The sequence below is a fragment of the Xyrauchen texanus genome, chromosome 37 (genome assembly GCF_025860055.1).
Source record: "Xyrauchen texanus isolate HMW12.3.18 chromosome 37, RBS_HiC_50CHRs, whole genome shotgun sequence".
Classification (NCBI taxonomy): domain Eukaryota; kingdom Metazoa; phylum Chordata; class Actinopteri; order Cypriniformes; family Catostomidae; genus Xyrauchen; species Xyrauchen texanus.
The window spans coordinates 18,169,393-18,195,077 of record NC_068312.1 but is presented as its reverse complement, the minus strand read 5'-3'; the positions used below and the strand labels follow the sequence as shown (position 1 = coordinate 18,195,077).

The 25,685-nt window shown below is 40.3% G+C and overlaps 1 protein-coding gene across 1 annotated transcript; it reads right to left on the bottom strand.

Annotated features, from left to right (window-relative positions):
* Positions 1-242: 242 nt before the first annotated feature.
* Positions 243-25,224, bottom strand: LOC127631177 (zinc finger and BTB domain-containing protein 34-like). Its single transcript, XM_052109203.1, has 2 exons — positions 25,121-25,224; positions 243-1,978 (listed from the first exon to the last, which is right to left on the bottom strand). Exon 2 carries the CDS (start codon positions 1,942-1,944, stop codon positions 415-417), a length of 1,530 nt encoding a protein of 509 aa, XP_051965163.1. The 5' UTR covers positions 1,945-1,978; positions 25,121-25,224; the 3' UTR covers positions 243-414.
* Between the last annotated feature and the right edge of the window lie 461 nt (positions 25,225-25,685).

The window sequence follows — 25,685 nt, the reverse complement described above, 5'->3', positions numbered from 1 at the left end:
AAGCATCTTATCTGAGCTTTCACATTATTCGTTATTGCAACATGCCTATATTACTCTGTAAATACGTTGAAGAAAAACATGGAAATATATATATATATATATATATATATATATATATATATATATATATATATAAAAAATGATAAAACTCTAAAGAAGCCTTGATTACAGAGACCTCCTCCTGATTATGTATTTCCCCAATTATAGGACTCTGTCCCTTTGAAAAAACACTTGGTCCTGTTTAGAACTTCCACAAAAAAGGATTAGTAGAAAATGCGCAAGGCAGGTTCATTATTTCATATAATTCTTTAAAAACAGCCAGGCTGATCAAGGAAAAGAGCAACCCTTTAAACTTCCTTATTATATAAGGATGACAAACAACCCAAAAATATGAAAACATTAAAATAATAATTCTCAATAACAACTCTTGGATGCAGGCACTTCCTCTGGACTAAACTTGCCACTCTCTTTACTGGCATTTTTTGTCGAAATATCATCAGTGTATGCTGCTCCATTGGCTGCGTCGCCCTCAGAGGTGTCCTCGTGCTCCCCCCTCTGGCCATCGGGTGCCTCTCCCAGCAAGTCCGTGTGATTGTTAAGTTCTGTGCCAGAGATCATGTGCTTCTTGCGCAAGTGCTGGTTGAGTGTGCCTTGGAAGGGAAAACATTTGCCACAGATCTGGCAGTGGAAGGGTTTGTTGTCCGTGTGGCCGCGGATATGGTACTCTAGCTGGTCTTTGCGAGTGTACTTCTTGCCACAGAACTTGCAGACGAATGGCGTGATGCCCATGTGCAGACGCATATGGCGGTCCAGGCTGCCCTTTTGATTGAAAGACTTGCCACAGTAGATGCAGATGAGGCGCTCATTGTAGGGGTACCACTGCCCGCGAAGACTTCGCTCCCTTACGTCATTCTCAAAGCCAGTAGCTGCTGAAGGTCCATCTCCTTCTTCCGCACCAGGCTTGAGCTGAGTTAGCAGATCAGCTGGTAAAGGCACAGGACGTTTAGTACGGGCACACCCACCACGGAAGCTGCTGATCAAGGAGCGAGATGGACTAGAAGAACTCAGGCTGACAAAACAGGGGGAAGGCAATGCAGAGTAGGTGTAAGCGGCAGAGGAAAGCACAGGCCCGTACGATCCCACACTAACAGCTAGCACCTGTTCGCCATCCACTAGCTCAGTGTGGTAGCCATCATCTCCTGCCGATGAGCTGTCAGAGTAACTAGGCCGGTCTGTTTTCTCAAGCTTGATATGGACATCAGTAACCTGCCCATCCCTCCCAATTAACTCCACCTGTTCTAACTCAACCTCCATGGACGCCTCCTGCTCCGATATGCCGTCACTGCTCGCTCTGTCTGACTGTCCCTCCTCTGCAAGCTGTGCAAACCCCTTACCTGAACTCCGCACTTCAGTGCAATTATTCTGACGTGAATAGTAGGGTGGTGAAATCTGGGTGGGGTTTACAAAAATACCTCCATCTTTCACACCATTGAGTCCAGCTCTTGACGTGGCGCAATCATCTTCTGGACCTGTTCCACTAGGCACAGGGAGGTTGATCTTGGAGTGAATACCCTCAAGAATCTGTGTGCATTTGTCGATCACAGCCTGCATTTGGAGGAAGCTAGCAGCCGTGAGGAAGCTGATGACATCACGCAGGCGCAATGCCATGCGGCCAGTGTAACAGAAGGCCAGCAGCTGCTCAAACACCTCAGGGCTTTTAATAACAGAGATGGAGAGGCCACTCATTGTGCCTAGTGCTGAATGATCACGGAAGTATGGTGAACTGGCGGCCAAAACAGCCTTGTGGGCCCGGAATGGCTGGCCCTGAATGTGCACAATGATGTCGCATAGCTTGCCTTGGAGACGGAGCTCATTGAGCTGGTTCAGGACAGTGTTGCTGAACTCAGGTACATCAAACTCTATGAGGCTGTCACAGTCCTCCATGGCACACTGATGTCTCTCCTGGTTTGTAGAGAACCTAAATGGAAGAAAACAATATGAGTGAGGAAAGACATTTATAGATATTAAGGGGGATAGGTCACTCAAAAAAATTTAATTATCATAATTCACCCTCATGTTGTTCCCTCATATTGTGACTGCCTTTCTTCCATGGAACACAAAAGAAGATGTTAAGCAGAATGACAGCCTTAGTCATCATTCACTTTCACTGTATTCCTGTTTTCTGTTGTGTTCCACGGAAGATACTACAGGTTTGGAACAACATGGAAGTGAGTAAATTAAGAAAGAATCTTTATTTTTTGGTGAGCTATACCTTTTAAGGAAAGCTAAAAGAAAGGTAGCCCAAATTACAGTATATGATACAGAAAATGCATTTGGTACATTGAAGCATGATTTTGGTCAGCCTGCCTAATTGCTGACTACACTTCACAGGGCTCTAGGTTTGCACAGTATAAAGCGGTTCTACAGTAGTATTGCGATACTTAAGCTTCAAAATACTGGAAGTGACACTGTATTTTTTAAATGGTAGTACCGTCAATACGGTACTTATGGTGTGTACTTAAGTTATGTTGTATGAGCGAAGCAAATATGTTTTTCAGCTAAACCTTCATTTGAATCAGACCTATGTCTGCAAATATCAACAAAAAAAATTGTCTTTTCAAGTTGCGTCCCCTTCATGCAGTGCCCTTTAAGAGCGCAAAATTCGATTTAGAATTTGCCCCATATATGGTATTGTTTATATTTCGATGAGTGGTTTTCCCATGCTTCAAACACACTCGTCTGAATCCCAGCCTGTTAATTTGGCAGTCGATTCTCCTAATGGATAATATGGCTGTAAGTAAAACTTTGGAGAGTGACAATCTTTTTTACACAACACAATTCACGTAGCCAGATTTTCACGGTATGATAAATGTCTCAGAAAATATCACAGTTTCACTGTATACAGTATTACACAATTATTATTAGCAGTTACAATGACATTTAAAAGGAGCGAAAACAAAAAGGTTTATTGTTTTTTTGGTTGAACAAACGCTTTATTATAATAATAATAATTTTTTTTTTTATGGATGTGTAAAAAAATGTCTCCCTTTTGAAAATAAATAAAATAAATTGAATAAGCTAACATAATTATAATAATAAACCAAATTGTAAACATGATAAAAAAATAACATGTAACTATAACATGTTATATAACAAAAGCATGTTAGTTTATATGTTAGCATAGCATGTTAAATTAAATACTAAATGAAAAATAACATCAGCCGTGTGAGCTTTTAAAGTTATGTCCTATGATTATTAACTATGAACATATACTGCTCCTGTCTGTACCTTTAACTCCGTGGTTCTCATCTGGTTTTGCTTCTGGACAGATTTTACATTGGACATCAAGTGGAGACCCACCATAGTAAAACATTTACCTGTATTTAATGTATCCTGGGACTCATTTCCTTTTATATTGTTTTGTTCATGGTTTGCAAGTACAAGGACATGCATCAAGTGACATTATTTTTGTTGTTGACGTCAAATCTCAAAAGCGATTTTCGCTCCCCCCTTTAAAATTGAAGAGTATATTTACTTATATGAGCCCATTATTATCCCGTTTGTTTCCTAATTTCAAACAGAACATACATATTACACAGGAGGAAAGGCTCTTCATTACCATGGTTAGGTCAGTGTAGCTGGTCTTAAATAATAGTACTACTAATAAAAAATTATAGTATTTATGAAAAAATAAATACTAGCTGAAACACATCTTGAAACTTTAACTACAACTGTAACTGTTGATATAAAATGAGGTCTAATAGATTGTAATTTTAAATTATTTCATATGAAACTATAACATTTTGTCAAAATAAACAGTTATTTTTACTCATGTAAATTCATGAAACAATTTTGTAAAATTTGTAAAAACACGTAATCCAGTCACAAAAAAAAAAAAAAATTGTAGCACTTAAATCTGTTTTGAATGCTATTCTGAACAGATGAGAAGCCTTTAGCTGATTGCGAGATTATCATTAATTCTCCTCGGCAGTCCTAAATAGCCAATCACTTGGACGGCTGCCAAAATATCTTTAATGTGAGAACCACATCATTGTTCTTTCCCTGCTGTCCGCAACACAGTCTGAATAGAACTGCGCCCACCAGTTGAGAAACACAGCTCTCACACACACACACACGTGCGCGCGCACACACAAACACACGCGCGCGCACACACACGCACATTTTCTCTGCTGCGTGTATCGCAAGTTGACGAGACTGACAGGTAGTTGAGAAGGAAAGGAGATGCGCACGACACGCAGGTGAGATTCTTCGTCCAGTTGCATTTTTTTTTCTCAATACCGTAGATAAGCAAATGTACATGGTATGATAAGTCAATTTTCATACCGGGGAATACCGTGTGTTACGTCTGAATAATGAGGCTGACGAAGAGATGCGGATCCAAACGCAGTTAGAGTTTATTTGATAACAAAACACTAAATGAACAAAAGAACAACCCACGATGGGGAAAAGAAACATAAACTAGATAAGGTAATCACGGTAGAGACAAACAGGGAACAAGGGAGAGACGCAAACATCAGGCAAACATCAAACAACGATCGACAAAGACAGAACAAAGACACGGGGTATAAATACACAAACATGGGATAGGTGGCCAATGAAAGAATAGAACTCAAACAAGATAACAAGGTGATTAACAGAAACCAAAGGCAAATTAACAAGGGCAGGTGTAAACAATGAACAGTGAACACGAACGCTAACAAGGACTATGGAATTACATAGGGGACTAAAGTGAAAACTAAGAAATGCAAAAGTGACAACAAATGGTAAACAAAAAGGGCAACAGAGAAACAAGACAGGGTAATCGTTACATAGCCCCCCCTTTAAAGATCGGATTCCAGACGATCCTAAAAAACACACAACAAAAGACAAAAGTCCATAAGAACAACATGAGGGCACCAGGGGCAAACAGACAGTACAAGTGGGCACATAGGTAGACAGGCAGACCAGGGGGGAACACTGGGCAGGCAGGAAATCCGGGGCAGACAAGCAGACCAGGGGGGGCACAAGAACAAGGAGGCAGTCCAAGGGGCACAGAGGGCAGGCAGGAAGTCCGGGGGGGCCACGAGGGGAAATGAGACAGTCCACGGGGGCGCAAAGGGAGATGCGACAGTCCACGGGGGGCACAAAGGGAGATGAGACAGTCCACGGGGCACAAGGGACAACCAGGCAGTCCATGGGGGCACAAAGGGACAGGTTTGGGAGGCCGGGGTGGTATCGACCGGGTGGGGACAGGTTTCAGTGGTCTGGGAGCTGGCCACAGGGCAAGGACAGGTTTGGGGGACCAGGGAGGAGGCCAATGGACAGGGACTGGGTCAGGAGGCCTGGGGGAAGGCCTCAGGACGGGAACAGGGTCAGGAGGCCTGGGTGGAGGCCACCGGACAGGGACTGGGTCAGGGGGCCTGGGAAGAGGCCACGGGACTGAGGCTGGCAGAGCCGTGTGAGGCGGAGCCAAGGAGGACTTCGGAGGCGGAGCCATAGAAGACTTAGGAGGCGGAGCCAAAGGAGGCTTAGGCAGGGCCATGGCAGACTCAGGTGGTAAGGCCTTGGGCAGGTCAGGAGGCGGAACAGTGTTGGGCGGAGCCAAGGGAGGCGATGGTGTAGAAGGCTCAAAAGGCGGAGCCACTGGAGGTGGAGCCGAAGGTGGCGAGGGCGAAGAAAGCTCTGAAGAAGGAGCCAATGGAGGCTTCGGAGGCGGGGCCGGGAGAGGCTCGGGAGGCTCCGGAGGAGGAATTGAAGGAGGTTCAGGAGGCGGAGCCGAGGTAGGCGGCAACGTGGGAGGCTCTAGGAGCGGAGACCAGGAAGACTCTGGAGTCTCTGGGGGTAGAGGTGTAGGAGGCTCTGAGGGTGGAGGCTCTGAGGGTGGAGTCGCCAAAGGCTTGAGTGGCTTGAGAGGCGGTGCCGGAGGAGGCTCGGGAGGCGGAGCCATAGGAGGCTCTGAGGGCGGAGCCGTCGAAGGCTTGAGTGCCTCGAGCGGCGGAGCCGTAGGAGGCTCGGGAGGCGGTGCCATCGAAGGCTTGAGTGGCTCGAGAGGCGAAGCCGGAGGAGTCTCGGGAGGCGGAGCCATAGGAGGCTCGGGAGGCTCTGAGGGCGGAGCCGCCGAGGCTTGAGTGGCTCGAGAGGCGGAGCCGTAGGAGGCTCAAGAGGCTCTGGGGGCGGAGCCGTCAAAGGCTTGAGTGGCTCGAGAGGCAGAGCCGTAGGAGGCTCAAGAGGCTCTGGGGGCGGAGCCGTCAAAGGCTTGAGTGGATCGAGAGGCGGAGCAATCGGAGGCTCTGGAGGCGGAGCCGTAGGAGGCCCCGTAAGGCGGAGCTGCAGGAGGCTCGAGAGGCTCTGGGGGCGGAGCCGTAGGGAGGCTCAAGAGGCTCTGGGGGCGGAGCCGTAGGAGACTCGGGGCGGAGCCCTGGAAGGCTCGAGAGGTTCAGGAGGCGGAGCCCTGGGAGGCTCGAGAGGCTTGCGGGGCGGAGTCCTGGCAGGCTCGAGAGGCTTGAGGGGCGGAGCCCTGGCAGGCTCGAGAGGCGGAGTTCTGGAAAGCTTGGGAGGCTTGAGAGACGGAGCCCTGGAAGACTCGAGAGACTTGAGAGGCGGAGCCCTAGGAGGCTCGAGAGGCTTGAGGGGTGGACCCCTGGTAGGCTCGAGAGGCTTGAGAGGCGGAGCCCTGGAAGGCTCCAAGCGGAGCTCTGGAAAGCTCGGGAGGAGGAGCTCTGGAAAGCTCGGGAGGAGGAGCTCTGGAAAGCTCGGGAGGCGGAGCTCTGGAAAGCTCGGGAGGCGGAGCTCTGGAAAGCTCGGGAAACTCAGAAGGCGGAGCTCTGGAAAGCTCGGGAAACTCGGAAGGCGGAGCTCTGGAAAGCTCGGGAAACTCGGAAGGCGGAGCTCTGGAAAGCTCGGGAAACTCGGATGGCTGAGCTCTGGAATGCTCGGGAAACTCGGATGGCTGAGCTCTGGAAAGCTCGGAAAACTCGGATGGCTGAGCTCTGGAAAGCTCGGGAAACTCGGATGGCTGAGCTCTGGAAAGCTCGGGAGGAGGAGCCCTAGAAGGCTCGAGAGGTGCTGGCTCTAGGATGGGCACGACCACTGGCACTGGCTCTTGGACGGTCATGGCTACTGGCACTGGCTCAGGGACGGTCGAGGCTACAGGCGCTGGCTCAGGGACGGTCGAGGCTACAGGCGCTGGCTCAGGGACGGTCGAGGCTACAGGCGCTGGCTCAGGGACGGTCGAGGCTACAGGCGCTGGCTCAGGGACGGTCGAGGCTACAGGCGCTGGCTCAGGGACGGTCGAGGCTACAGGCGCTGGCTCAGGGACGGTCGAGGCTACAGGCGCTGGCTCATTGACGTTTGAGGCTAACGGCACTGGCTCATTGACGTTTGAGGCTAACGGCACTGGCTCATTGACGCTTGAGGCTACAGGCACTGGCTCGGGACGGTCGAGGGCTCAGGCTCGCTCACAGTGACATGCGTGGGCTATAGCTCGCTCACCGTGACATGCGTGGGCTCTGGCTCGCGAGACCGGGCTGGCGCGGGCCGGGAGGCGGAAGCCCGTCTTCTCTCCCTCCTCCGGGCAGACGCAGTGGGCCGCGCTGGCTCATGGAAGGCGACTGGCGTGGGGACGGGCTCGCTGACAGGTGGGGCTGGTGCGACAGGAAGCGCCAAGGACGATTGGGGAGTCACCACAGTGGGAGGAGAGGTGGAATCCTCCTCGGCGAAGACCACGGTGTAGGGTGAGCCGCAGACCAGTAAGGTCGCCTCCAGGAAGTCGTGGAGAGTCCAACCAAGCGTTGCCGGCGGCAAACGCTCCCTGAGCGAACCGTGTAAGGTGTCCCTGAAGAAGACCACCAGGGCTGAGTCCGAGAAGTCTGTGAACTTCGCCAGCGCGAGGAAGTCGCTGATGTGGTCTTCAACAGGGCGGCCCTCTTGTTTGAGGTTGAGCAACCGGCAGTTGGCCCGTATAACTGCTGGATCCATAGTGGTCGATCGTTCTGTTACATCTGAAAAATGAGGCTGACGAAGAGATGCGGATCCAAACGCAGTTAGAGTTTATTTGATAACAAAACACTAAATGAACAAAAGAACAACCCACGATGGGGAAAAGAAACATAAACTAGATAAGGTAATCACGGTAGAGACAAACAGGGAACAAGGGAGAGACGCAAACATCAGGCAAACATCAAACAACGATCGACAAAGACAGAACAAAGACACGGGGTATAAATACACAAACATGGGATAGGTGGCCAATGAAAGAACAGAACTCAAACAAGATAACAAGGTGATTAACAGAAACCAAAGGCAAATTAACAAGGGCAGGTGTAAACAATGAACAGTGAACACGAACGCTAACAAGGACTATGGAATTACATAGGGGACTAAAGTGAAAACTAAGAAATTCACTTAAAGTGACAACAAATGGTAAACAAAAAGGGCAACAGAGAAACAAGACAGGGTAATCGTTACACCGTGAAACCGGTATACCACTGCAACCCTAGTCATCACAGTCTGTGAAAAAGTCTACTGCTGCTCAAAACAGTCTTTTCAATGTTAAAATATTTGTATTTTTATGTTACCGTCAATCAAATAATCTCAGCCATTGCCGTTTGAACTGGCTGTTTTGATACAGTGAAGACTATTTTTATTTTATGTCAAACAAAGAATGAATTAGGTAACAAGTTAGTCCATTTGAGCCTTCTCCCAATTCATCCATCAGTTATTTCCACCACTTACGGAGCAACTAGTAGACTGGCTAGTTTCTAAAAACCACCATTGCTATGACAAACTGTGTTAAAAATTAACACACTATCATGTGGCATCGTGATACTACTTGGTATTTTGATACTTTAGCTGTATAGTATCGTAAGACATGATTATGGTATCGTGACAACCCTACAGGACTCTAGACTAAAAAATTACATATGAGACATAAACCAAAACTTTAAGGAGCCAAATGTCTGTTTTTAGTCGCAAAATCACAGAATTGTTAGATTTAGATTGCTGTTCAGAAACAAGATAGAAAGAAGAAGAAAAGAAAGAGAGCTGATAACCCATTCATCAGAGGTTTAATAAACAGTATATATAGTTGAGAAAATAAGTTTGCATTCCCTTGTCACATAAATGTTCAACCCCCTTTCATAATTTATACAAATATAAGAGATAAAATATTAGTATTAGTACTAGTTAGTACTGCACTTTAGATTCTACATTACAGATATTTACATAAAGTATAGTATGCTTATAGTAGTGTGTTGTGCTCTTGAGCATCAATTAATATTTGCACCTTGTGTGATAGTTGTGTACAAGTCCCTCAATTGTCCTAAGTGTCAAAAGCTGGATGTCATATTTATATATCGTTCACATTTTTTTATAATATTTCCTCACTGTTATCAGATAGCCCAGACACTGAGACTACAAAAGTGCAAAATGAATGAAAGATGCATTTTATTTTGCTACTCCAATCTCAATCAACAATTACCAGAAGTAGATTCTAAAGTGCAGTACTAAAACAATTATATTTTATCTCTTATATTTGTATACATTGACGGAATCAATAATTTTTGGTCGCATTTGCGACCATTTTAGTCTTAGTCTGGAGCCCTGCTTCACAGCAGTAAAACACAGCAGTACAACACTAGTTTAACATTGATACGAGGAACAAAACGGTGCATAATGCCTAAAGTGAAGATTAACTTTTATTATAGGAACATCCATTTTACATTAGTTGCTCCACTTATGCACTTACTTATGTGGACACATACATGTTAGCATAGGCTTTTGGATCTCAATGGCATAAATGCTTTGGATAGACAGAATGTTCTGTAATAAGATACTGCATCTGGCTAACTTCATAGAGTTTCAAAATGCAGAACAAATTAAAGGGAACATATGGCCAGTTGAACCATGGCTCCAGAGAGCAAGTTTTAGTGTTGCATCTAGTGTACACTTTTATCCAGACCATGAATCTTTCTCTCTATGCTTGCACTGAAGCACAAGCACAATATAGACTTAACCGGCATCTCAACTGTAAAAGACAAAGACATTCCATAAATGGTCAATAAACACACCTGAAAAAATATGGGAAGACACTTCAAGTTTTAGAGCTCAAGCATAGACAGAAAAAAAAAAATTAACAGAGAAAAAAAAAAGATAAAATAAGAAAAAAACAACAAAGGAACCAATTATATATTCATGGGCATACAAGATCAAGTTGATGCATGGGCAAAAATTGTGTGGGGGAAGGAATAATCCATCATTTAGTGGATAAAAGCAAAAATATTGCTACCCACTTAGCTCGCAAGTAATAAGTTGCATCACACAATACGTTAATATAAAAGCTGCATTAAAAAATTGGGGGGAAAGTAACAACATCTAGAACTTAATTTCAAGATCTGCTATACTCCTGCTATTCTCCTATGCACTCACCCACCCTGAAGTCCATTTTCACTCTGTAGTGATTCAAAGAGAATTCCACATGGAGTCTCAGTCAGCAATTTGGGGACATTAACACTTTCTCCAATTTACAGGGCTTGCAGAGGCACTTGGTCTCACCACCCATATGTATTCATCCTGCCATGGCTGAGAGCAATAGGAAGGGAGAAGACTAGATAGTAAAAGAAATAATACCCAGAAAAAAAATTCTTGTAAAATTATGTGGCAAATCGTGTTAAATGTGCAAACAAGAAAGTTGTTTTCTCCTTGATGTTCAAGTGTACATGGCGAACGTCAGAAAGGTGCTCAGGCAGTGCTACAAGAACCAAGCTGAACGCAAGTTTGACGTGTTGTTAGAGAATGTTTACTCAGTTGACCTGGTGGATCCATTGGGGCAAGTGTCCTGGCTGTGCTCCAGGGGGAGGGATTCACAGGTTTCGCACTTAGGCCTAGGCATATATCCCAAGGTAGGAGTTGAGGGAGATTTTGACAACTCAAGTGTAAACAAATACAGAAAAATATAAAATTAATTCCTCATTTTATAGGTTTAACAGATTAACAGACCAAGGGGCATATTCATACAGCAAACTAACTGAACAATTGATGATAAATGATAGGTTAGCAATTTATCTGCGTGATAAGGCAGCAGTCTCAACTGTGATAGAAAAGATCTGGCAGCAGCTGGCTGTTTCCAGTTGAAGTGATTGAGTTGTGATGGTTCACTACATGACACATCTTTACATCTTACAATATGTAACTTATTATCATGTATCTCTTAACTAGTGGACCAGCCAGCTTTGTTTGTTTGTTCAACAAAATATTGTTGAATTCTGGTATTAAGTACTAGGCCAATACAGACATCTAATTTAGGCAAACTTGCAAATTAGCAAAATTGCATAGTGTAAATCACTTTTTAATCCATGTAATTAGAATTCAATCAATAATATGGTTTTGACCCCTAAATAACAGAAAACAGAGATAGAATAGACAACAGATCCAATGAACTACAGAGCCAGTAAACTAGGCCTGCCACTATAAGTAAAACAAAATCGTCTGATAATGAGATAACTGTTGGTTCTTAAATTTTACGATCGTGTATGACAAATGTTATTAGTCATAAAGGGTTGATAAGGCACACACACTGACACAGAGGCGCTCGCTTACTCTATTATAGGGATGGGAATTTTTCTCGGAAAGTACTCGATTATGCGTAAATTAAACTGCACATAAAAAAACCACACATATTACACATACATGAATCTCATATTTTGATTTATTCACAAATTTTACCCAGAATTTTTCAAAATAAGCTAACTTAAGCAAAACTTTTCTTTTTTTTAAAAAAAAAAAAAAAAAGAAGAATATGTACAGTACTGTGCCATAGGGATGGTAAGATTCACATCGTTGCATCGGCATAAAAGTTCACGAATGCGATGCATTGATTTAAAAAAGTGTACATCGTATACAAGTTGGCAAAGTATCGCGATGCATCGTTTCTAACATATTTGCATCGGTAAAAAACTATTTATTTATATATAAATATTAGTAGATGCGCTATACTTTAATTATTTGGAAAGTGACCAATAATTTGTGACCAATATTTTATATGTAGATTGATTTCTCCTCTTAATTGTTTCTCCAGCGCATTCTCTCATCACCACTGCTGCTATGTGAACATGACGTATAACACTACGGAGACTGAGGCGTGTCCTGAGAGTCACATAGAACAGGGGTGCCCAATACGTCGATCGGTTTAAATGTGCTTTTGTAAAAATTTTATAAAAAGAATATATTTAAAATAATGTCTTTCCTTCTTTTAGTTGCTGTCCGACTTGCACTTGAGAAATACATTTTAACCAGGCGAGATTTTTGTTTATTCAGTTTCCATGACAACCAGGTTCACGCCTTCCAAGGGCTTCTGAGAACAGAGCACGAAAAAGATAGCAGTGTTTGAGACTAGCTACCAGCAGCTACTGCCCTGATTATGCAAAACTGTCTGATTCCAATCAGTGCAAGTTATCAGAATAAGGTTATTGCCCTGGCTATTGTAATCTATTGTGCTGTAGGTGTTTTGGTTTTTTTTATTAATTAGATGAATTCCATGTAGGGATACATGCAGTAACAAGCACTTTCTTATTTTTATGAAACAGTGTTTTTTTAGTTGGTAGATCTTATTGAGTTTGTCGTTTAAAATTAGATCATCATGCAAAAAAGTGTGGGCACCCCTGACATAGAAAATACAGTAGATTAACATGGCAGAGGCAGAGCTGCATCTTCCACCAAATAATTACAAATCCAATGTTTGGAAACACTTTGGGTTTTATAAGAGAGATGGAGATTTTGATAAAACCATGCAGTTTGTAAAATATGTCATGCTGCTATAAAATATACAGCCAGTACGACTAATTTAACAACATACGTGAAGCACCGACACGAAAGTACCTTCGTCTGCTGGCAAGTTTGTAACATTTCTTCATTATTTGTCCCCGAGCATCCTTAAATTGTTTCACTGTTAAATGTGTGAACTGTTAAAAGTGTAACTGGAGACAGAACAGGAAAATAACATCTGGTTTTATTTCATCTTTTTTTTCTGCACTACAAAGGCCTTTTTGTGAAAGGTCAATGCGTTAGAAGTCAGAAGGCACTTAAATTAATTTATGATTTGCTGTCTGTCTGAACCAAAGAAATAAAAGCAAACTATCTGTAGCCTACCATATTGAATTGCATAGCATCATATTTTTTGCCATTGCATCATATTGCATTGAAGCGCATTGAATCAAAATCGGATCGCATAATAGGGGTGAATCTCAAGCTGCTTCATATGTATCTTTAATGTATCATATCGTTGGCTATGCACTGAGATGCGTATCGCATCTGCCTCAGTTATGGAGATGCACATCCCTACTGTGCAAAGGTCTTAGGCACATCAAATGCTTCACAAAAACATTTGTCTTAAGATGGTTATTTATATTTTCAGCTTTAGTGTGTCAACAGGAAATATACATTTTTGACTCCCAAACATTTATTTTGCAAATAGAACAGAAGAACAGAGTGTCCAGCAACAGTTGGTATGGTCCCCACAGAGGTCCCCACAGAGCACCCCACTGAATACTGAGTCAGTCTGGGATTACAAGAAGAGATGGAAACAATTGAGACAGCCAGAATAGATAGAAGAACTGTGGCAAATTCTCCAAGAAGCTTGGAAAATCCTATCTGCCAACAACCAAGAAAAACTGTATCCATGTGTATCTAGGAGAATTGGTGCTGCTTTGACGGCAAAGGTGGTCACACCAAATATTGATTTAGCTTTTTTATATTTACTGGACTTTGTATGATGTTAATTGATAAACGAAAACTATTTATGTCATTATTTTTGAAGACATTTTTCATAAGTGCATAAAACTTTAGGACAGTGCTGTATTAATAAAAATGGAAAACAAAAATGATTTAAAAATAACAGTAAAACACATTTGCACTCACCCGGAGCTTACTGACGGCATGAAGGTAATGCACATACATAAATTCTGAGTCTACATAAAAGGCACAATTTTATAATTTCACATGTTATTATACAGAAAAACAAGTGGTGAAAGTTAGCTTTATATAAAATGCGCTCTGCCTGTGTTAAAAGATTTCGAGGTTCAGAGCGCCCGAGGTTGTCAAATATTTTCCACCATAAAAGCAGATCCTCGTTTTTTGGTTTGCAAATAGAGTACAATTCAATAAGAACCAAAATATTGCAAGTATTGCCTTGTAATATAACTTGGCTGCACCAACAGTATGATATATCTTCTTCTCTCATCCAACACCTCAACACCACATGTATCCACAGCTCCCCCTAGTCAGTTGACTGAATTGTAACTGAGATTTGGTGAGAGATTCAGAGGAAAACAGTATAATTCAGCACTGCTCACCGCAGAAAAATGTGGAAAGGAAAATTAATTTGCAATATTCGAGTAGTGTTTTTAAGCTACACTATATAACTTATATAACGCTCTATCGGTTAAAAATATATCTCTGCTCCTCTGCATGGATGCATGTGGTTCGAGGCACCGATGTACACATGGATACAGAACATCTCAGTGCGAAATTGACTTAAAGCAAGTCTAAATATCTTATCAAGTAAATTGATCATGTTTTAAGGATTTTTAGACAACTTTAAATGGAAAACAAGACAAAAACACTTGATAACAATAGGATTTTTGCAGTGAATTTCTTTATTGAATGAAACTTTACTGAATTAAACCACGTTTAATACAACCTTTTAAGTCGTGGCACAAGCAGAATAATCAGTTAAGAGTTAATAATTACTTGTTGCAATAATCGCCGAATAGTCGAATAATCGTTACATTAATCGATTATCAAAATAATCGTTAGTAGCAGCCCTACCACACACACACACACAACTGAGAAAATGTCAGAGAGAAGCGATGTGAGTGGGTCTAACATAAGTGAGTGTGTGTGTGTGTGTGTGTGTGTGTGAGAGAGTGTGTGTTAAGCAGTGTTTCTCAACTGGTTTGTCGCTACCCAAAAGTGGGTCGCAGACCTATTCGGACTGGGTCGCGGACAGCAATGAAAGAACAATGCCATGGTTCTCCCATTGAAGATATTTCAGCGGCTGCCAAGTGATAACCTATTTCATCTATTTTATGATAATCTCGCAATCAGATAAAGTCTTCTCATCTGCACTTTCGCACGAGTGTAATGGAACCAGCTCGCACTAATGATCTGCTCTTCTCTCTGGCATGCGCGTGCAACAACCGGGCTTCCGTCGATTTTGCGGTGCGCAGACCTCAAAACTGATCTGACCAATTTAAATTTTAGTGAGACTTTTCTAGTTTAAAGCGTTATGGAGGACGTCAAGTCAAACCTCTCAAACAGTAGGCAGCCCTGACATGCCAAACAGCACTGAGGAGGAAAAGAGAAACACTGTGTGCCCAAAAATAAAATAAAATCATTACACATAATCACCTTTACAAAATTGTTTCATGATTTTACATGAGTAAAAGTAACGTATGTTTTGACAAAAGATTATAATTTCATATGAAATAATCTAAAGGTAGAATCTAATAGACCTCATTTTATATCAAGAGTTGCAGTTGTAGTTAAAGTTTCAAGATGTGTTTCATCTAGTATTTATTTTTTCATAAATACTATAATTTTTTATTATTATTATTATTATTTTAGACCAGCTACACTGACCTAACCATGGTAATGAAGAGCCTTTCCTCCTGTGTAATATGTATGTTCTGTTTGAAATTAGGAAACAAACGGGATAATAATGGGCTCATATAAGTAAATATACTCTTCAATTTTAAAAGGGGAGAGAAAATTGTCGCTTTTGTTGTTGACGTCAACAACAAAAATAATGTCACTTGATGCATGTCCTTGTACTTGAAAACCACAAACAAAACAATATAAAAGGAAATAAGACCCAGGATACATTAAATACAGGTACATTTTTTACTATGGTGGGTCTCCACTTGATGTCTAATGTAAAATCTTGGCCCTGAAGCAAAACCAGATGAGAACCACGGAGTTAAAGGTACAGACAGGAGCAGTATATGTTCATAGTTAATAATCATAGGACATAACTTTAAAAGCTCACACGGCTGATGTTATTTTTCATTTAGTAGTTAATGCTTTAGTTATGTAACGTTATAATTACATGCAATTTGTTTATCATGTTTATAAATCGGTTTATAATTACAATTCTTATTTATTCTATTTATTTTCAATTGGGAGACTTTTTTTTTTTTTTCACACATACAATATAAAAATGGTTTCAATTATATGAAAGTATTTGCTAAAAAAAAAAAAGCACCTTCTGATAATAGTAACTGTGTAATACTACGGTACTGTGAAACCGTGATATTTTCTGAGACTGTTATCGTACCGTGAATATCCCATACCATTGCAATCCTAATTACAGTATAATTATTGTATTTCACTACACACGTGCTTGCGCACACACACACACACACACACACATAACCTATGTAACTATACATAACCCATATCAATAAAATATTTTGCCTGTTGAGTAAGAAAAAAGGCATCTCTGGGTGACTTTTGAAAACCTTCAGATCTCTGATTTGTTGCCACCTCTGAAAAGACAAGCCGATGTTGATTCAGGTTTTATTACAGAATATGTCGCTGTTCGGGGTTTCTTTTTTTATAACTGGTGATTCCCTAGATGTTTGCCGTTTTGAATTATCCAATATAAATTCCGGCCCAACAGCTCTAAAATATAACTAATTATTTTAGGTTTATCATATTTGGGTAAATTCAAGACATGGTTTGGAAGATGGATTTTTGTTGCACTCTCTCATTATAACATTTTGTTATTTTTTAAAAAAAACAAGTTACATAGTTAAGCTTTAATACTAGGGCTGGGATAAACGATTATTTTTTTAAACAATTAATCTAGCGATAATTTTTTCGATGCATCGATTAAGCTAACGATTCATTTTTCCAGTCCGATTCGATTATCTCCCCATTAATTGACTAATAGCAATTTATACATGTTGATTTACATATCTGAATGAAAAAAAAAAATGAATTCCTTAACATTGCAATATATGTTTATTGTTCTTAAAATTCCAAAATAAAAGACTATACAAGTAAAGTAATGCATTCTTAGTCAGAGGTAGCATTCAATAAAACCCTGAAGCCTTGAAAACACATAGGCCTAGCTTACTGAAAAAAAGTGCATCTTGTAATTCTTCTTTCAGAATAAAATAACAACAACTTGATGTCTAGCATTCAATAAAAAAATAAAAAGGTCACCCAGCCACCCTTACGTAGAGCTATTGAAAGAATACAGTAACTATTGTAAACTTGGGGGCTTTAAGCTAATACAGAAAGTGCTTTTCCAACAAAAAATAAATAATGAAAATAAACATTCAGAATTCAACATTTATGTTGAACATACTGAAAAAAAGTGATCATTCACATGCAAATAACAACTTACACTCTGACACTTTCCTTTCACCTTAAGAATACTGTGTGTGTGTGTGTGTGTGTGTGCGCGCGGTGCCTCTTCAGGTGCTGGTGCATTGCCGTGGTGCTAGAATGGAAGGCCATATCCATTTTGCAAAGACGACATATCACGGAATATTTCCTTTAATTTAAAAGAATTCCCCTACTTTAGAGGAACGAGTGCCTTGCACTTCTGATTTTGAAATTATTTGAAAGTTATGAAGCAAGGTAGCTTGCAATTCATCAGCATTAGCAGGCAAGATCAAGTTAGCTAAATTTACACAGATCAATCCTTATGGCACTATATTTCACATGCTTTGCAGTTATGTAAGCTTACCTGTCCAATAAGAAGAATACCAATTCAGGATCTGTTTTGATCCCCAAAACCGAACGAAGGTCCCTCCTGGAATCAAATGCCCTGCCGATGTTCATTCTAGTTTTCAGCTGCTACTACTCTCCGGCGCCGCCATCTTTGTTTTGGGTCTGACGAATCGACGCGCATATTTTGCGTTGACGTATTTTTTGCGTCGACTTCATCGATGACGTTGACGCGTTGTCCCAGCCCTATTTAATACTCAAATAGCTGGTGCAGAAGGAGTACTCTCTTACTCGATTACTTGTGCACATCCCTACTCAATATCTTTGCAGATACAAGAATAAAGAAACGTTTTCAAATTTTCAGTCCTTTACACAAAATTAGGGCTCATGTATGATTCAATTAGGGCTCAATAATGTGTGAAAGTGAAGACTTTAGGACAGATATATTTTACGATTACATACATTTCATAATCGTGGCAGGGCAGCCCTAGAGTAAAACATTGGGGCAAAACCCCAACCCAGATTACCCAGAATCCCTAAACAAAAGTAAGAAAAACAGTAAGAAAACATATTTTACCAGTTCACTAAGCATGCCGTCAAGATTGAAAACTGCCATATCAGCATTGTCAAATGAACACTGCAGAAAGTCTGCTTCCAGATAAGCAGCTTTTAGCCTATTCTGCTAAATAAAAACCAAGTCCAGTTCTGCCAAAATTGCTTAGCATGCAGATTCTGGCAAGAGGAACTTGACAGGCCGTGAGAGTGGGGAAAAAGCAGCCAGGATTACTCGCAAACTTTGTGAGGAACTATTTTGGAATGGTGTTCAGCCAACTTAGCTTATCTCAGCAACACTTTGATTTAACAAGATAAAGTATTCTATAATTCTACAGAGTGAAAATGCCAAACAAACAAGAATCCCCAATCGCATAGGCCTATTTCTATAAATGTTGCTGTCGGAAGCAAAAATGTAAGTACTGCTTTGAAAAAAAAATAAACAGTATTTTTACAGTATAATATAAACACACAAGCATGTATAATCACATAAATTATGATAATGTAGCCTAGTATTCAATAACAACGTAACAGTAGCTGGCTCTAATGGCCACAAAAAACTGGTCAAAAGCTCTGGGTCACATCCTCAGTCCCAGTCACAAGGCTGCAGCAAAGGGATTTTCTGTTAAAACACTAACATCAAGCTGCTTATTATGACAGGAGAAAGACAGAAAAAGGCCAATGTGCATTAAGAACATAGTTTTGCCCATTCTGTGTGCTAAAACAAGCCTCCTCCCATCGCAGACATGATTAGTCCCAATACACGATGAGTCCAGCCATTTTAATGGCGAGAAAAGAAGAGCTACATCAAAGAGGAAATGCTGCACAAACTGAAAATGATAATTAAGAATCGCTATTAAGGAACTGGCGAGGGAAATCAGTCAGCCTTTGCATATCTACTGGGCATAATCAGAGAGGATAAAAATACCATCAACTGGTTCTGTTTTGCTTCGGGTACGCAGGGCAAAGGTGTCCTTTCTTTCCAAAGTTGCTCCCCATTAAAGTTGGCCAAGAGACAAGAAATACACAGCCAAAGCACACTGTTCCAGAATAACAAGCTTCAGCCACAAACTACAGTCCAACATTCCCAAAACCTTTAACTAATATACATCTAAAGCAGATATCATTTCAGAAACTACTCTTCCTCACAGAGAAAAGCTTGAGCAGCAGGTAATATCTTGTATAAGATAGAGGAAAACAACAAAAACCAGATGATCCTTTATTTCTGTGTGCTATAAAATTGTCATAACAGGACCCCTGTTATGTCACACTCAAAAAAAAAAAAACCTTTTAACAGCTAATCCTGAGGAGAACCATAGCCACCACAAAAACGCGAAGGTTTATTGAGTGCAAAGCAATAATGCCTACTCATGCAAACAGCTTAATTGGTTAGGCTCTGTCTACTCTGACAAAACCAGTGCAGAAATCATTCAGTGGTTGGGAGGGGCTTGAGCCTAAAGGGATACTATAATGCATGGGGAGCAAAAAGCATCTTATAAACTGAAAACATCTTAGGGAAATCCATATTGACGATAATATCAAGTAATGTTCAAGATTATTAGAGTTTCATAGACAAGTAATGTTAGTTATTAATTATTACTTTCAATTTCAGAAAAAAATAAAATAAAAAAAAGTCCCCAGATATAGGATCATCTTACACCCATGCCAGATGTCTCCAAACATCCTTCCTTGAGATTATCAGGTCTATGAAGGAATTATTTCTATTTAAGTATTTTTTCCACCAGATAATATCCTTCTTATTACTCTTGTTAATTGCGGTTACAATTTTTCCATACAAGCCTTCATTTGTCAATTGCACTTTAGTAATTTAGCATTTGGTTCTCTTCTATACAAAGCGACTTACAAATGAGGAAAAACACAAGCAATTTAACCCACAAAGCCAACCATGAGCGTGTTTACATGCAAATTCTTACACCGATATGCTTAATAAGCAATCAATGCGTGTGGTCATGTAAATGCAATAAACTGTTTTCTTTTGTCAGCATAAAGGCTATAAATGGCTCATGAATAACCCGATCGACGAGGGTAGATTTTGCCCATTACGCCGCTTTCGCATGCCATGTAAACATCTTACACAGCTTTCTTACCAGCTTGTCCAATATGCACACGTGTTGAGCACAAGCCTCTTCGCGGTTTAATGTCAAATGTAGAGAATAATACGATTAAGTCATGGAAATGTGGATTTCTACAGTAGCCTGTAGATTGATTTCCATGGGAAGGAGTGGGTCGCTTTTGCCGGGAAAATCCAAAGGATGTGACGTTTATGCACACTCCCGAGAGCCTTGCCTCGGACAGTAGCGTCTCATCCACTATTCAACAACGACAACAAACTGCAACACTAGGTAATGTTTTCTTAAGAGATGGAATCCAGCAAACATCCGGCTCCCAGCACAACACCGACTCCTACACAAACTCTGAGAAAGCCAAAAAATAAAAGCTATAACATTTTCTACTGAATCCCATCAGGCTATGAGGGAACGTGATCGTGGTCGAGTGAAAACTAGAATGAACATCGGCAGGGCATTTGATTCCAGGAGGGACCTTCGTTCGGTTTTGGGGATCAAAACAGACCCTGAATTGGTATTCTTCTTACTGGACAGGTAAGCTTACATAACTGCAAAGCATGTGAAATATAGTGCCATAAGGATTGATCTGTGTAAATTTAGCTAACTTGATCTTGCCTGCTAATGCTGATGAATTGCAAGCTACCTTGCTTCATAACTTTCAAATAATTTCAACAATCTTCTCTTTATACTAAAAGTCAGGTTAATGTTAATCTGTAATTATTCAGCAGGGTAAACTAAAATAACACATGAAATGAATGCTAGACATTGTTCAAGATAATGCAAAAATACCCATTCTTGGTTATACAGAAAATATATACAATCTATTATTATAAAACAATAGTGCATCGATATATCAAAATTACAGTTGTGATGGAATCACATCAATACTGAATTGTGTCAACAAATTTATAATGTACAGTCTATTTTATAAACAGCTACAGTCATCATCCACCAAATTTAGCTAACAGCTATCGATAAAGCTGGCTAGCTAGCAAATGCCGACATAGGTTATCGTATAAATGCAGTCAATGTATCATGCAAAGAAAAGTGATTCCTTCAAACTACAGTTTCGCATTGTCAGACCTATATCCACACGTTGTTTTAACCCTGTTCCAGTACTGGAGAGTCAAATATAATATACAGTCTCAAATTTGTAGTAAAACAATCATAACTGTGTAATCTTAATTATGGGGCATCAGAATATGTTTTGCGTTCCAGGGCTGAGAAAGAATGTTATAAGTAACATTGCTAACACTGTTCTACATTACAGAGAAATGCTGAACCATAATAATGAGCCTTTAAAATACACATTTTACAAGCGCACACACAAAGCGAATCGCAGCGATATCAGCAAAAGCGGTAATGATTCTGAATGTGTGGAAAAACCAACAAGCACACTGTCTGAACATTTTGTTAGTTTATAGAAATAAATGCACATTAGGGTTGTGCCGACAGACGATGATCTCGGGAATCGACGATGGTCCGATGATCGCCAAAAGCTGATGCCTTTGACCATGTCAAGACGATTTTTGGCTCGTTTTCCCATTAATGTCTAACATTATTGTTATTATTATTAGGCTATTATTATTATCAAATTAATATTACAAATAGACACGCTCTTGAAGAAACACTCTTTATTATATTATTAAGAACAGATGACAGAAAAGCCATCTATGTGAATAAATGAGGCGCTGATATGGAGGCACGCAAAAGGTTCTCACTCTTTCTTTGTTTCTGTATGCAGATTTTTTTTTTGTTTTGTTTTGCAAGAATAGTATCATCAATGAGTGCAGCGAATGACCTCAGACATCTCATCTCAGGAGGTGCTTTGATTTCAGTTCATTGTGACCAAATCTGCAGCCTACACATCTGTGATTAAAACATAAAATAATACAAAAACATGTTCACCTCAAACCATGATTTATATTTCAGTGATTATTTTTACATGTATAATTGTTTTTATGTCTTTATTTGTGCAAGTAATTTTCTGCCTGCATGTTTAGACGGATACTTGCCTGACGATAAATGGACAGGTGTGTATATATATATATATATATATATATATATATATTATTTAAATCACTTAGTTTCATTTGGAGTGCAATTTGAATTTAATAAATAAAATTAATTGTCAATACAAAATCCCTTAAACAAGAATATCTACTGATCCCTCAGCTCAGGGTTTGCCGATTTAATCTATCAATCTATATCTATCGTGAAGGAGGGAACAAAACAAATGTATTCACACACACACACAATGTATTTTCCCAGAAATACCAAAATACCCGTACAGTACAGAATGCACAGATTAAGAAGGTTCTTTGCCAGAGAGATTTTTGACAATTGTTGTAAAACCATCTTTCAAATAGTTGAATAACTCATTTTAATTACATTTTTCATTTGAATTTATAGTTAAAATAAATAAACAATAAAGTTCAAAGTTTGAAATGAAGGTGCCTTGCTTTATTGTGTAGGCTTAACGAAAATTACCAAATAGTATCACCTAGCGTCCTACCAGCGCTAATACCGGTGTATCATCGTTTTTATGTGGAGTTTTTTCTGTGATTAACAGACCAATCAAAACTTGATCGACCAAGACTCTTCTTACCGACTAACGTTTGGTCGACTACCAGGGGGCAGCACTAGTTACGTCAATGTTTTGGTCGATGCTCGTGTCCCTATGGAGTGTGTGCATGCACAAGGACAGGTAGCTGGGTGCAGTTCACTTAATGGCCACAGGTGTCATTTATAACAAGGGTTTAGGATTCTAACATACTGCACCTTTAAATAAGCAGATTTTTTTGGGAGTAACCAGCGAATTGGTGTGCATGTAAACACGCTCAAAGATAGAAGTCCTGCATTTAAGCAGATTTCAAGAATAAACCAGAGTAATACAGAAACTTGAGCTTTTTTGGTTGTAGTTGTTAATAGGAAGTGCCAATTAAATAACTTGTGAATTAGATCCGATATAAGTTGCACTGCTGTGAACAACCAGCTTAGGTGAATTTAACAACCCGATTTACAACAATATCCGTTATTCTACCCTGCACTTTGGACTCCTGTTATACTTCTGTTGTGTGATGATTTTATTTCACACCCACCTTTTCAGACACCAAATCTTGAAGTCTTATTGATAAGGTGTAAACACAATGTTGCTGCAGCTCGGGTTTTGGAGGGTTGAACCTTTTTGGCATCAAGATCAAAACAACACATTTATGACAAAACATGCAGATTTAACACAAGCAATTTTAAGGAGCTTCAACAACCTGTCTGAAACTAAACAGAATACAGTACACTTGCATTTTATAACAAAAAACTGCAAGCAGTGTGTAAAATTAATGTTGAAAGATGTTATCTTACACATAACAAAAATGAAAGTAACCTGGACCCATAATCGTTTCCTAGAACACCTAGACAATTATTACTATTAGTTGCTTTAAAGGAATAGTTCACCCAAAAATGTAAAATCTCATAATTTACTCTCCCTCATGCCATTCCAGATGTTTATGACTTTCTGTCTTCTGCAAACACAAATTAAGATTTTTAGAAGAATTTTTAAGATCTACAAGTCCTCACAATTCAAGTGAAAGGGTACCAAAAATTGAAGCTCCAAAAAGCACATAAATGCAACAAAAGTCATTCATAAGACTCAATTGGTTAAATCTATATCTTCTCAAGCAAAATTATGTGTGGCTGAGAAACAGATCAATATAAGTCCTTTTTTTTACTATCAATTCTCCTCCCTGTCCAGTAGGTGGTAGTATGCAAAAAGAATGTGAATAGCCAAAAACAAAAGAATGTGATTGATCTGTTTTTCACCCACACCTGCTTTAACTACTGGAGTCTTATGGATTACTTTTATGCAGCCTTTATTTGCTTTTTGGATATTCAAAATTTTGGTACACATTCACTTGCACTGTGAGGACCTACAAAGCTGATATATTATTCTAAAGATTTTTGTTTGTGTTCTGCAGAAGAAAGAAAGGCATACACATCTGGGGTGGCATGAGGGTGAGCAAATGATGAGAGAATTGTAATTTTTGGGTTAACTATCTCTTTAATATTGACTTTCACAATCAAGCTGCCAAACCAACTGCAAATAACTCATGACCACCTTGCCAAGGACATCAGTAACAGCTTAGGTGACACATTGGTTGTGTTTAAAATCCAGAGAGCTACCTACCAAGACAGCATTTTTGGCATTATATGTCCATTTGACAGTGACCATTACGCCCTAAAAGCAGTCAAGATAAGCAGCACACTAGGTTTTTAGACACAGTCAATGCACTTTCGATTCTTAAATACCACAACTCGCATTTAGATTTTTTGAAATAATTTAAAGGGAAAATATATGTCTTCAGCTCTAAATAAAAGTTTTGCTAGATGTTTAATAAAAACAAAACAGGCGGGTGGGAAACTGGCCCACTTGCTTGTGACTGAGGAAAATGAGGAATGTGGAAGCTGGCAGCTCGTAACAGTAGACTGCATATCAAGGGGGAAAACACAACCTCTGTTTAACAGCTATAGATTTTTGCAAAATCATAAAGTAAATTCAAAACAGCCCAGCGCAACATGCAAACTCCCCCTAACTACATTTTCGCTAGTCAAATTGCAGTCAGGCTACCTCGAGCCAAAACTTTCATACAATGCTAATAAGTTAGCCAGTTAGCTACGTGTATTAATATTCGTCCGCGCAAAATAAACAACATTCTGCTCCGATACACGGCGCCGTTAATCATGTCACGTCTCACCTTCTCCGCAATCAAACGTCGCCCATTCCCCTGCACAGCGACTCGCTTTTGCTCCAGCCTGACCTCCGCCTTCCCCAGCTGTGCTCAGCTGTTGCAATTTTTCCAGCTCTCTTCCCCGCCGGAAGTGGGCGCGTGCGATCTCCAGAGGAGATCTCGCAAGTGTCTTGACGTGTTGTTGAGGACTCGCTTTAGAGATGATATAGAGATCAGTGGTAATACTCTTCACCCTCCCGCACATTTTCATAGAAGTACATCAGGGGGTCTATGTTACAGGATGTCAGCTTTGTTGCAAAAATTTCAGTGAAGGGTGTCGACTTTTAGTCATTAAAGGACAATTAAATCCACTCCCTGACCTAGTTCAGATGATGATGATGATGATGATGATGATGATGATGATAATAAAAATAATTTAGCTGATGTCAGCTAAATTGGGCCACTTTTTTCGGTAAGTCATCTAAAAGAACAGCAATAAAATGTCTATGCACATTTTCTAGACTCCTTTATTTGTTAATACAGGGGTTTTCTATAATTGTATGTCGAAAATCTGTAAAAAAAAAAAAATAAA